At 62.3% G+C, this 12,476-nt stretch overlaps 1 protein-coding gene across 5 annotated transcripts in view; it reads right to left on the reverse strand.

The window, feature by feature from the left end:
* The window catches only part of HDAC4 (histone deacetylase 4), a 254,745-nt gene that overhangs the window by 77,622 nt on the left and 164,647 nt on the right, over positions 1–12,476 (reverse strand). For all 5 annotated transcript variants that reach the window (XM_043578356.1, XM_043578355.1, XM_043578354.1 and 2 more), the window contains exons 5-6: positions 8,087–8,207; positions 3,967–4,088 (exon numbers count right to left, since the gene is read on the reverse strand). In XM_043578356.1, the coding sequence (XP_043434291.1) occupies positions 3,967–4,088; positions 8,087–8,207 (243 nt within the window). The remainder of the gene's footprint in view (positions 1–3,966; positions 4,089–8,086; positions 8,208–12,476) is intronic.

The raw sequence follows: 12,476 nt of genomic DNA on the forward strand, positions 1-12,476 counted from the left end.
CTGGTGCTCGGCGGGGCCAGCACTGCCCAGGCCGCGGTGGCCTCCCACACCCTGCTCGGAGACGGCTTGGAGAGGGCGGAGGCCAGCGGCCCCAGCCCCGAGCAGGAGCTCGAGGGCCATTTATCACAGGCGACCGGCCGTAGTGCGTGGGCATCGTCCCCTCCTGTCCCTGCTACCGACCCGCACAGGGGTTTCTGCGAAGCGGCTCAGAACAAGGTACCGACGGCACGCGGCACGGGAAGCAGCCCCTTCCCGAACCGCAGAGCCGAGCGTCATGTATGAAACGTGCCCATTCTGTGTTCTGGTAACTTCAGCCTACTCCTCACACGGACATGGAACCAAATGCCACGAACGTCATTCAGTTCGCCAGGACACGGGAAAATTCGCTGGCTTGTTGGTATGTTTCATGGCTACGGAGGCACAGAGAACCCACCTGGCTCTGCACAGGCCACGGAAGGCTCTGGCAGATCTCTCTAAGGCGGTGGGGACATGCTGGGCTGCAGGCTCAGAACGGGACCCTGGTGCCCAGAGGCCACGACCGTGTCAGAAGGGGCCTGCATCCATCTGGTTTGTGTTTGGGGTACAAGCCTTGCCCTTCATGTGCCTGGGCCCCCTCCCTGGCCTGGCCCCTGTGCTGAGGGGGTCCTGCTCCCCGCCCACCACAGCAGCTCGGAGCCCAGCACCCCGGATGCACGGGGCAAATGCTCACCGAGCCACCGCCCTGCAGAAATCGGGGGGCAGAGCGGATGTCGCCCTCGTGCAGGCACAGGGCGCTGCTGGTCAAGCACAGGAAATTGAGTCTGGATCCCAACTCACTGCGGTGTGACTGGGCAAGGCAATCAGCCTCAGAATCCGCCCCCAGGGGTCACTGCCAGCCGTGGGGAGCCGCTCAAGGACACGCAGGCTCTCCACAGACAGGGACTGCACCCCCTAGGTGTCAGGGCACCTCAGGAGGCACCAGGGGAGCACCAAGTGACTGGGTGCGGTCCTGGGGCGATGCACCATGACCCTCATGATGCTCATGTGACAGCAGCACAGGCTGTGTGAGGACGGGCACTGCCTGGGCGGGCGGGGGAGGGGAGCCGGTGCTGGGCCCACCTCGCCCCCTGCTGGGTGGGTGACCCAGCGGAACCGTGTACTCCTGCCCGGGGCTGGACCCACCAGGCGCCACCTCCTTCCCTCTGCTCTGGAGAGCAGACCCACCCGTTATGACCCAGCCTCTGGGAAGTGAGTAAGGAAGCTGGATCTGAACCCAGGCCACGGCCCCCAAGCCAGGGCGAAGTCACCCCCTGAACGCGCAGGGGCGTGGGTGAGTCGGTGCGCTCAAAGTCCCATTTTTGTAGTCTTTCCTCTTACCGATTCTTACAGAAACGCAGCTATAAATTATTTAGAATTACTGACATCGAGTGTTGGAAAGACACTTTTAGAATGATACAGGACACCTAACTACACTCTATTCCCTTAAGTGGCTTAAATGTTTCCACTGAAATCTTTATATTATTAATATTATTAATGTGCTGGTGACGCCCTTTTAAAAAATGGATCCCGCAATCAAATCTTAATTAAGTTCTTCTGGAACGCCGCGTGCTCAGCGGCACCTCCCCAACTGTGACCAGGACAGTCTTCGTTTCTCAGCGGAACAGGACCTGGGGCGGGGGTGGGGGTGTTGCTGTGGCACAAGGTCCGAGCAAGCAGGTGTTAGAGGCCCTGTTTCCAGACCCCAGAGAAGCCCAAGGCAGCACGGGAGCCAGCAGGCACAAACACTGGAGGTCACGGGGCCTGTGAGGCAAAGGTCGCGGGCCACACAGCTCTGGGGAACGGCAGCGGGTCAGCAGTGGAGTTCACTGTCCCGCCTCCGGAGTCTTCCGGGACCCTGGCTATAAGAGGTCACCGCCGGGTTCTGTGTCCTGTGACAGGGGCCCGTCTCCGGGTGGTGCCGGCCTCGTTCGGCTGGGAGACGGAAAGAACCAGGGCAAACGTCCCCTGACGGGCACCCCCACTTCTGCTCAGAGTGGGGCATGTGGGCTCAGGCCAGGGAGCTGCGTGAGCGCCACCAGAGGCAGGTGACGTTCTCTGTCCTTTCCTGGGACATCAGGGGGAAGAGGCGAGGTGAGTCCCCTGGGCCAGAGGTGGGTGGCTCTGCTTGGCGGCCAGGTCCCCGGACTTCTGCTTCCGCCGTCGGGACCGTGGGGGCCACGCTCGCCACACCCGGGGCAGGAGGAAGCTCTGCCTGCTCAGTGTATCCACGGTGGGGAGGATATAGGGGTGCAGGGCCCCATGTCACTGATGAGAAACTGAGGCCAAGGGGACCTAAGGAATCCATCAGAGGGCACACAGAGCTTCAAAGCCAGTGAAAAGATCCAGCCCGAGCTGCTGGACGGGGGAGCCCACAACCTGCCCACGCACTTCGGGTGAGGGGAGCTTCCGGTGGCTCACTCTTTCCGGGCCCCGAGCACCTGGGGCAGGCCCGGTCTCGGCCCCTCTCCCGGCACGGTGCCCGCTGCTGCCCGTGACCTCCTGCTCTGCGGATGAGAGTGTGGTTAAACACAGCACCAGGTTCCAGAAGGGGGCCTGGGGGCCCAGCCTGGGAGAACCGGCCACCACGCGCTTCTGGCGAGCGCGTGGGTTCTCTCTAGGCGAACCCACAACCGTTCTCAGCGGACGAGTGAGAGCCACGTACCCCAAACTGAGGAGAAGAGGACCGCAGTGGCACCTTCCTTTCGCCAAGAAAGGAAACCCTGCCCGTGCCTGCAGGGTCCTCGCCTCGGCTCGGCCAACCCCACCGAGGTGCAGGTCGGGGACTCTGGGCTCCAGCTCCAGGCCCGTGGCCTTCGTGGTGCTGTCCTTCCATCTCACACACCTGGACCGTCAGTCAAGCACCACTGAGGGGCCTCCCCACAATTTCTGGCTCTGGATTCAGGGTCTGCTCCCCGCGTGCCACACCGACTCTGCGGGGGCACCGCTCTGACTACCGAGAGGCCCCGAGTCTTCTGTCTTTAGGGTGGGGCGGCGGGGGAGCCGTCCAGCCCCGTCCCCCAAAGCCTCATCACTCGCGTAAAGATGCTGATGTGACTGCCTCAAAGCGTATCTGTCAAAAGTCAACCCAGATCCTCCGGGTAAAAAAGATTTGTGTTTACAAAGAAAAAGCTGTGCCACAAGGGCCTCATTTCCACCAAGCAGGGCGTCCTGGAGTTTCCCACGATGCTCTGCACCCGCGGGCTCCACGCGCCGCGTCTGCGACCAGGGTAGCCCGTGGCCACAGCCGGCCCTCACCTCTCGAGGCAAAGCCTCTGGAAGGCACTCCTCTGGCCTTTGCCCTTCCGGCCACCCCCGTGCCCCAGCCACAGCCGCTCTGATCTTTCTTAAAAGCCACTGCCCGCTGAAACCATCACCGCTGGACAGAGTCCAAGAGAGCCTGAGTCTGAATGCCCTTCTTTGCTGGCGACAGAGCCGCACACACCCTGAGGCGTCGTGCTGACATGTCCTCGCGGGACACAATGAGGTCCTTTCTTGAATACATTTGCTCCTACCCTGGGGCCCCCGGCCGCCCCCGCTGCCCAGGCCCTGCCTAGAGCCGGCGCTGAGGGCCGAACGCTGGCTGCCTTGCTCCGGCAGGACCCTGGGCCCGTGGGCGGGAGCTGCCGTGTCCCGGGCCCACCAGGGGATGCTCCGAGCTGTGACAAAGTGCAGCACGCCATGAGCTAGGCTCTTGTTCACGAATGAGCTTGAGTGTTAAAAGGGCAGCTGTACTTACGTGAGGTTCGCTGCTTTTGGTATGAACCGTCAGGAAGCGCTTAAGGATTATTTTAACGCGATGCTCTGATAATAATTTCAAAAAACCCCAAATACTTAAAAATGAGCTGGGATTCCCTCCGAGTGCGCATCCCAGCCTGGCTCAGCGTCTGGGGATGTGGGAGGGGCCGGCTGGGAGCCCCGCCCTCAGGCAGCAGCAGACCGGGCACTGACCTGTTTTTCTGAGCGGGAAATCGTCTTTGGTGTCGTACATTCCCAGGACCGGGTGGTTGTAGGAGGCCGACACCCCGCTCTGGGGCGGGGAGCTCTGGTCGAGGGAGCTGTGCTGTGTTTTCCTGGAGAGAAGAGGCAGAGACAGACGGCTGAGTTAGCCAGGGTGTCACATCAGCCCCGGGTCAGCTGTGGCCGCGCACGGAGACCGGCCTCCTGGCGGGGGCCAGACCAAACTCGGGAACCCAGGCCGAGCTCGACCTCCGCTGCCGGACCCTGGTGCAGGAGGGGCGAGGGCCCGTGCAACCCCCCACCGTCACCCCGTTCCCGCCTGGGGGCTCCCTGCACTGACCGCTCTCTGGCCACCCACCGGGTCACCGCCAGACACACAGGGCCTGTCCTTGGGGCAGACGGGGGGGGGGGGGGAGGGGGTTGCATGTGCACAGAACCAAAGGCGGTTAGAGGTGACTGAGATCTGGGGGTGTGTCTGGAGCTGGTGATGATGAGGTCTGGGGTCCCCAAAGGGACGTCCTTTCAGCAGAAAACACCGTCATTTGCACCTCGAGAGGAACCAAAGCCACCCAGTCGGCCCCCTTCTCTGAGGACGACGGGTCTGGACTAGAGGCACCCTGTGCCTGGAAGCTGGTCTGTGCAGTTTCCTGCCCCTAGCAACCAGCCAGGCATGACTCAATCCTCAATACGGGGAGACAGGGTCAGGCTCCGGGAGGAGGTGCAGGGGGGCGGGAGCGGGGGTCGGGGCTGGGGAAGCGGTGCCACTGGCCCTCAGCCAGACCATCGGCCAACTGGGGCTTCGGTGGGACGGCCGGCTGGGCCCTGCAGGAAGCATCCACGCAAGGCGTGATGAATCCCGTTGCGTCTTTCAACTGCGTGATCTACTTAATGACTTGAAACGACTTGCCAACTTACTCACTTGGCATTTGGTAGCCTGTTTGTTTGGATCCACAGCACCGCGTACGCACACACCTGGCGTTGTCTGAACGGAGACTGTGGGCTCTTAAATGCCTACAGGTGGATGTTTAAATACCTGAGCGCAGACTGGTGCTGCTCACGGAGAATGTGCCACTCGCAGAGACCCTCTCTGTGAGTGTGGCCCTGACACGTGGGCCGTGGGGCCCGGCCGGGCTACGTGGCAGCAAAGTGCTCAGAGAGCCCCGGACACGGCCCGCCGGGTGCCTGCCAGCAGCAGCCAGAGCGCGGCTCCTTCCTCAGGACGCACTCGCCTTCCCGGGACGGGTGCACCCACACACCGGTACCGTGCGGGGGGCCGCCGCCTCGGGTGGGAAGGCTTCCCCTCGGGGGCTGTTCTCTCAGGGTCTCCCGAAAGGTCTGAGGGCAGCACTGTCTCTCTACGGGTTCACATCCCCAGAGGGGATCCCCTCGGTCAGCTCCAAGTCGCTCAGGGCCAAGCCACGACGTGGGAAAGAACTCGCCTCTTCCTCCGTGAGAAACACGGGAGGACCCGTGTGTGCGTGAGGGGACGGGAGAGAGACGTAATAGTTACTGACAGGGTATCGCATCAGTGGACGTTACTGCAAATAATATCTGGTGTCGCTAGAGACTTCAATTGTAGATCGTTTCCGTTGAGGCCAGAAGCTGGAAACGCTACGCTTCAGATCTAGCAGCTTTTCTCTTCGGGTTGGCGTCTCGAGACGCCGTCAGCATTAAACCTCCTGACCCCCGCTCCAACCTTCGGAGGAGCCTCGACAGGACGGTCCGGGCGCAGGCTGCCCCAGTGCCACCGCTGGTGCTGCCCCGTCTCGGGCCAGAGACTTCGAGGGAGTGACTCCCGGCAGCACAGCTCAGCTACTCGCGCCTGCGGCCCTGGGGTGCCCGCCGCACAGGCCCCGGGGGCCCCTCCAGGGCAAACCCCCCCCCCCCCCGTCACCCCCTCCTGCGGACCGGACCGGGCACGTGTGGTCGCTCCAGGCCCGGGTCCAGTCCCTGGCCGCACGGGCACGGCACACTGACGCGCTCTCACATTTGTGCTAATCGTTGTGGGTGGAGCGAAGCTAGGGTCAAAGTTCAGTTCCTTCTCCAGGAAGACCCAGTTTTCACCGTCACAACAGCAAGTGAACATGACAGTCGCTCCATGGTGTTGGCCTCGGGGTGACAAAGCAAGACAGCGGCCAAGTTTCGTGCAAACAGCGCTGTCCCCTGGCTGACTTCCCTGAGACCACGTTCTTTCGCACTCCAGCCTGTGTGCCCCAAATCCCTCCGAGGGACCTGAACCCAGAGCAAGCAAGCTTCGTCCCGTCGGGGCCCTACCTCGGGGAGCCCTGCTCAGGGGGCGGTCCCTGTCAACCCCTTCTGGGACCCTCACCTGCCCTCAACCCTGCGGCCCTTCCCTCAACTCCAAGCTCCCTCCTCAGTGCTCCGTTTCTGTTCCTGCCGGGACCGCCCCCTTCCCTGCAGCCTCCAGGACGGGAGGCGACGTGCTCTCCCAGCCCACAGGCTCTGTCCTGTCACGTATGACCCCGTCACCGCGGCCTCCGCTCCTGCCAGTGGTCTCCCCACCCCAGGATCCCCCCGACTCACAGGGGAGCCTGGCACCGGCCACCCCAATCTTCCGCCGTGACCGCGGCCACCATCCGAGCACTCGGACGCGGTCAGCCCACGACTCCTGCTTGCCACCACGTGACCTCCTCCAGGCTCACAGTCTCTGGCCCCTCGCCAGCCTTACCTCCCCAGGCCTGGCGCTTCCCCGCCCGCCGACCACAGCTGCTAAACACTGCAGCCCCGCTATCTGAGCCTCCCTCCCGCCAGCAGGCCCAAGAGCCCCTGCCCGCTTGCCGCCTCCACAGGCCTGTGGTCCCGGCTTCCCCCAGCGCCTCCTGGTCTGAGGCCCCCGCCCCCGCTCCCCTTCCTGCCATCTTCAGCGCGAACCCCGCGGATACCGTCTCACCCGCTCCCCAAACCGCCTTCCGTGGGGCATCAGCCCATAGCCCCCAACCCCAGGGGAGGATGGAGCTTTCCCACAACAAGCACCCCAGCCAGACGTGGGCCCCCGGGGGCCGCTACAAGCGTTTCTAAGGAATCCTCCACGTGGTGGCTCTGGGGCTCACGGTGTCACCCGTGGCTCTTCGGGGACGCTGTTGCCTTTGCTCGTCCGTGTGAGTCGTGTCCCCGGCTGAGCAGCGTGCACGCCAGCAGCATGCTTCAATGAGTGCAGCTTAAGGGACCGAGCAGCGAGCGATGGCTGCACACAGAACGAGGGCGCCGTCTCTGCCTCGGAATCAAAGTACTTTCTGACTGGTCACCGGTGTCACCTGCCAGGTCCTCGGGATCATCTCAGCGGAATGTGGTGGGGTTTTTATTTAGTCCACACAGTTGTCCGCTGGGGGCTTGAGAACAATACATTTTCCCCCGATGAAACAGAAGGTAATCATATTTTGATTTATGAAAACCACCTTATGGATTTTGTGAGAGATGAAATCAGCCCTGACAACGGGAGAAAACTAGATTTCAAAGCAAAAAGCCGCAAAGCACCCTTGGTCACTGCTTAAGGCCACATAAACCCGCTCCTCCGCTCCAGACGTGGCCTGTGCCGGGGCCAGCTCCCATGTGACGGGCTGGTGCTCAGGGGACATCCCTCTGCGCGCGGGCATTGTCGCGGACTTTTCTGCCACGGTGCGCCAGCCTCTCTGGCTGTTAGCACGAACGAAGCTCTCTTGTGGCCTCTGTCAACCACGTGGGCTCTGCGAAAGGGCTCCTCACGTGAACATGAAAAACAGCACAGATGCTACGGACCTGCCTAGCAGTCAGCAAAACAGCGGGTAGAAATCCAGCGGGTGCACACGGACACGTTAGACCGCAGTGCCAGTGAGGTGGCTCCTTTTGTGGCCAACATACACGGGAGAAGAGTAATGGCCAGGCGCCAGCCTCTGTCATGCAAAGACCGGCCCCACTCTGTCTGGGTGACCGTCCCGGCATTTGCCGCTGGACTGCGCCAGCTGTCGCGAGCCCGCTCCCTGCTTGGCGAGTCTCTGCCCACAGCCTCCCCCGCCTCTCAGGGTGAAGACCCGGTACCGCGCCGGCCTACGGGTGGTGCCCGGCCACAGGGGCCCCAGACAGGAGGCCCGGGCGCCCGCACCCCTGCACTTACCCGTACCAGTAGCGCGGGTCGCTGGAGATGCAGTGGTTCAGGTTCCGGTGGGCCAGCGCCTTCTTTTTATTGAGGACAAACTCCTGAAGCTTCATCTTCACTTCTGTGCTGGCCACGGCACCTGGCGCGGGAGAAAGCACGGACAGGTGACCGGAGGTGGCGGCCCAGCGGCGCAGACAGACGCGCAGCTCTGTGCTGGGGAGGGAGCAGCGGCTCGGAGCCCGGCCTGCGAGCCGAAATCGATCCGAAATCGGGACGCTGCTGGTGCCAGGAAGGCTTCTCAGAGGAAGGGGAAGGACAGGAGAAGGGTTGAGAAGGGCTCTTCCTCCCACGAACATTTCGCAGAACCGCGCCCCATCGACCACGGAAAAGTAACCAGCAGACGGACTCACTGTCACCTAACACGGATCGGCCGCCGGGGGCACTTTCGGACCCTCACGTGAAAGCACGTGGCGAACGGGCGCGGGCAGCACGCGGCTCCGTCCCCGCTACGGCACACGCGGCCGAGCCCCGGAGGTTGTGTGCACGCACCGCCACCAGCGGACGGGAGCAGGTGCGCCGTGACGCGCGTGTCCGCGGCGGCCTCGCGCCCGAGGGAAGGCGGCTTTCTGCTCCTGGGCCGCTTCCCCGGGGCCCGTGTGGGCAGCCCGCACGTGGGCAGCGCCTGCGCCTCGCGGGGTTCTCGGGGGCTGGCTGTTCACAGCCCCGGGGACAGGAAGCTGCAGATCGGAGAGACAGACGTGCGCACACAGATCCAAGTCCAAAGCCACCACCCTGACGCAAGACCTGCCCCGTCCGATCCGTTCTCAGCGCCCCGTGCAGCACGCCTGCCTTCCCCTGGCAAGCGGCGTCAATGCTTCCCGTTATTGTCGAGAATCCCAGCGGGGCTTTTTTTAATAGTAACGTTTATTTACTCATTTACTTGAGGGGGGAAGAGAGGGAGGGAGCGTGGGAGGGGGCGTGGGCAGAGGGAGAGAGCGAATTCTAAGCAGGCTCCACGCTCGGCCCGGAGCCGACCCGGGGCTCCATCTGAGACGCCGTGAGGTCTTGACCCGAGCTGACATCAAGACTCAGACGCTTAACCTACCGAACCGCCCAGGAGCCCCTCAAAGCACCCTCTAATTGCTTCTCAAAATGCCTCCATACACTGACCACCACGAGCCAACCGTGGCCATGCACCAGAGGCAGGCACCTTGTACCTTCGGGAGCACTCCGGATCACCACGTGACCCTGGTCTGCATCAGTACTCGGGATCACCACGTGGCCCAGTCTCTTCTATTAGTACTCGGGGTCACCATCTGACCACGCCCTTATCAGTATTCGGGATCACCACGTGACCCCGTCTCTCTCAGTACTTGGGATCACCACGCGACTTACGTGTGTGCACGCACGCGCATGTGCCTCCAGTTCCCGGCACCGAGCTCCTAAAACCTTGTAAACTCCTAAGTGATAAGAACAGTAGGGCCATCTCTTGTTCTGATGCAGTGACCCTGGCTGCACTCTCGGACGGCTCCTGGAGGGGCTGGTCACCAAAAGACCAAGCCGTGGTTAGAAGCTTGGAATCCTCAGCCCCATTGGATTGGGCGGAGAGGGGCTGGAAACAGAGTTAATAATTGCTCACCAGGAAGCCTCCATACAAAGTCCCAGTATGGGGTGCAGAGGGTGCTCCCCAGAGGAAGCACATGCACGTACTGAGAGGGCGACGCGCCCCAGCTCCACGGGGACAGAGACTCCCGCGCCCGCGACCTGCCCGTACCTCGTCCCACGCGCTGCTTCTCCTGGCTGCTCATCTCTGTCCTCTGCCACGTCCTTTACTAAACCGAGGAGTGTCAGGAGCCTCCCCCTGGGTGCTGTGAGCCGGCCGGCAAGTTCAACAAGCAAGGAGGGGGCTGTGGGAACCTCTGAGGACCTACAGCGGCTGGTCAGACGCTCGGGTGACAGTCTGGATTGGCAACCGGCGTCTGCCGGGGGGGGGGGGGGGGCTTGTGGGACCGAGCCCTCAGCTGAGCAGTGTCCAAACAGACGGACTGTAGGACGGCCAGGGGGTGACGGAGCGCTGCGTCGTGGGCAATCCCAGCAGCGTCGCGTTCCAGGTCCGCGTGGGTCTACGTAAAGGGCAAACACGGGAGGAAAGACCTGGGTTCCTCCCAACAGAGGAGGGAAATACTGGTTGTTTCCCAAATTTGATATTCAAACGCTTGTTTGCACGTAATCCGCTCTGGTTTCCCCATTACCCGGAAGCTTTGAAATTGATCTTCCTTTCGCTGATTTGGTAAATAATAAGTTTTATTTTATCCTTGTTTCCCGGTGTTGGGCTTTCATTCATTTACGTGCTTGCTGTTGCTATGTGTTCACGGTTCTTTCTGATGCGTGTGAAATGGATTTTGGTGTATGTGACTCTCTAGGTATTTTGGCAGGTTGCTCGTGAATTGTTAGCATCTTCAGAGAAACCATCTTTCTTGCCACCGTTATCATCCGCACACTGAATTCTGTCCAGCTGTCCGTATGTCTGCCGTGCTCCAGGGCAGCGTCCCCCCGCAGTAAGGTCACAGTGGGCCTTGCGTGTGTCGTGGACGACAGTCAGACAGCACAGACCCCTGGGAACAGGGTCCGAATTAGATCATCCAGGGAAACACAGGTTCACTAAACCAACCCCAAACCACCTTCAGAAGCTCCCGTCACGACACACGGACTTGTGTCTTGGGCCTTCCCAGGCTCTGGGGAGACGGCCCCAGGGGCACGTGAGAAGAGAAGCCTGCCAGAGCTCTCTACGTGCCGGGTGCCAGCCAGCGGGCACGGTGTCCCGGCGACACTCGTGAGGAGGGCACGCGGGACGACTCACGCTAACAGGCCGGGCCGTGGGGGGTGGCCAAAGGCACAAAGTCACACGTGCTTCCGGGCAGCGCGGCTCAGTTCCCTGAAACGTAGCCAGTGTCAGAGGGAACACAGATTCTGAACGTGCGGAGCCCGTGTTTCCCGTCTGCGAGTGGACGTGTCAGAAGATCGCACGTGCAGACACAGAGACCTGCCTACAACGTGCCCGGGCATGCAGTCACGTGGCGTTCGTGACAGCGCAGGGGCACCAGGAGGGTGGCAGCACATACGCCAAGGGCTAACCGCGACCGTACACGGCGGGCCTGGCAACCAGGAGTGAGACGAAGGACAGGGGACGCAGAGGGTCGCTGACGAAGGGAAACGCGAATTGGCCAATAAATGTGCGAGATACGCGCAACCTGCGGAGATGGAGGAAACCAGAGCGAAACGAGGACTCTGGTTGTTCCCTCTCGGGCTGCTGGCCGCGCAGGGAGGATCAGACTTCCTGCTGAGGAGAAGGAGCAGGAAGACCCGGACGGAGGAAGAGCAGATGGCTTCCGGTCCTGCAAAACTGCTTCCGGAAGAGTGGACCACGCAAAGTAGGAGACAAGCAGCAGACACTCTTGGTGGGCCGGGCAAGGCCGTTCCCGAAAGTTTCCCAGCAAACCCAAACTGTGCGTCAGCTCGCCGGATCTTCCCCAGAACCACCGGCCCGGTGGCTCCACTTGCCCTCCACGGGGTGGGGGGACGCTTGTGACTCCCCTGAGGGCCCTCTGGGGACAAGCTGGCCCCGAGGACCAGGTTTAGGCGGCCTCTGACTCTCCTTGCTTCGGCCACAGCCCTGGCTGATGTCTCGGGCTCCAGAACTCAAAGGAGGGCAAAGAACAAACGCCCCACCGCGGCAGGGAGTGCACGCGACAAATCCCAGCGACAGGCAAGCACAGCGGGACGTGGCGAAGGAGAGCGGCCCCTCCTGGAGGAGACCCTGGCCCTGTTGCTGGCCGGGGCTGTGGCACCTGCCAGCCACCAGCAGGGCCTTGTGCCCTGAGCTGCCTGCTGTGTCCTCACGGCAGGACATACGTCTGCGGGACTGACATGGGGTCCCTCGGCCAGCTCGGGCCGGGACAGGGCACCTTACCAGGCTCTCGTGGAACCAAATCAGGACCAGCCCACCTCCCTGAGCTCAGGAAGGTTCCGACATAAATACACCACACGAATGCCGCAGCACCTCCTGGGAACGTCGGGCCGAGTCCACATTCCAAGAGGGGGCAGACGGTGACCTGGTCAGAAAGGTGGACCCTCCCTGGCCCTTCCCAGGCCACCTGTGGCTGGAGGCTGACGCACCGGGCCCTTCCTCACAGGGGCGGTGGGCACGACTCACACCCATATACACACGGGGCCCGCGGCAGACGCCGGGCCACAGGTGTGTGACGCTGGGCCACAGAGGGACCGTCTTCTCTTCTTGGCACTTTACGCGAAGACGATTCCAAACGGAGCTGTCATCCTTCCAGTCACTGACCCATCTCTCAACAGATTCTGCCACCTTGACTTTTTACCTGCAGGTTGTTTGTCCTGG

This window comes from Prionailurus bengalensis, chromosome C1 (assembly GCF_016509475.1).
Source record: "Prionailurus bengalensis isolate Pbe53 chromosome C1, Fcat_Pben_1.1_paternal_pri, whole genome shotgun sequence".
Lineage (NCBI taxonomy): Eukaryota > Metazoa > Chordata > Mammalia > Carnivora > Felidae > Prionailurus > Prionailurus bengalensis.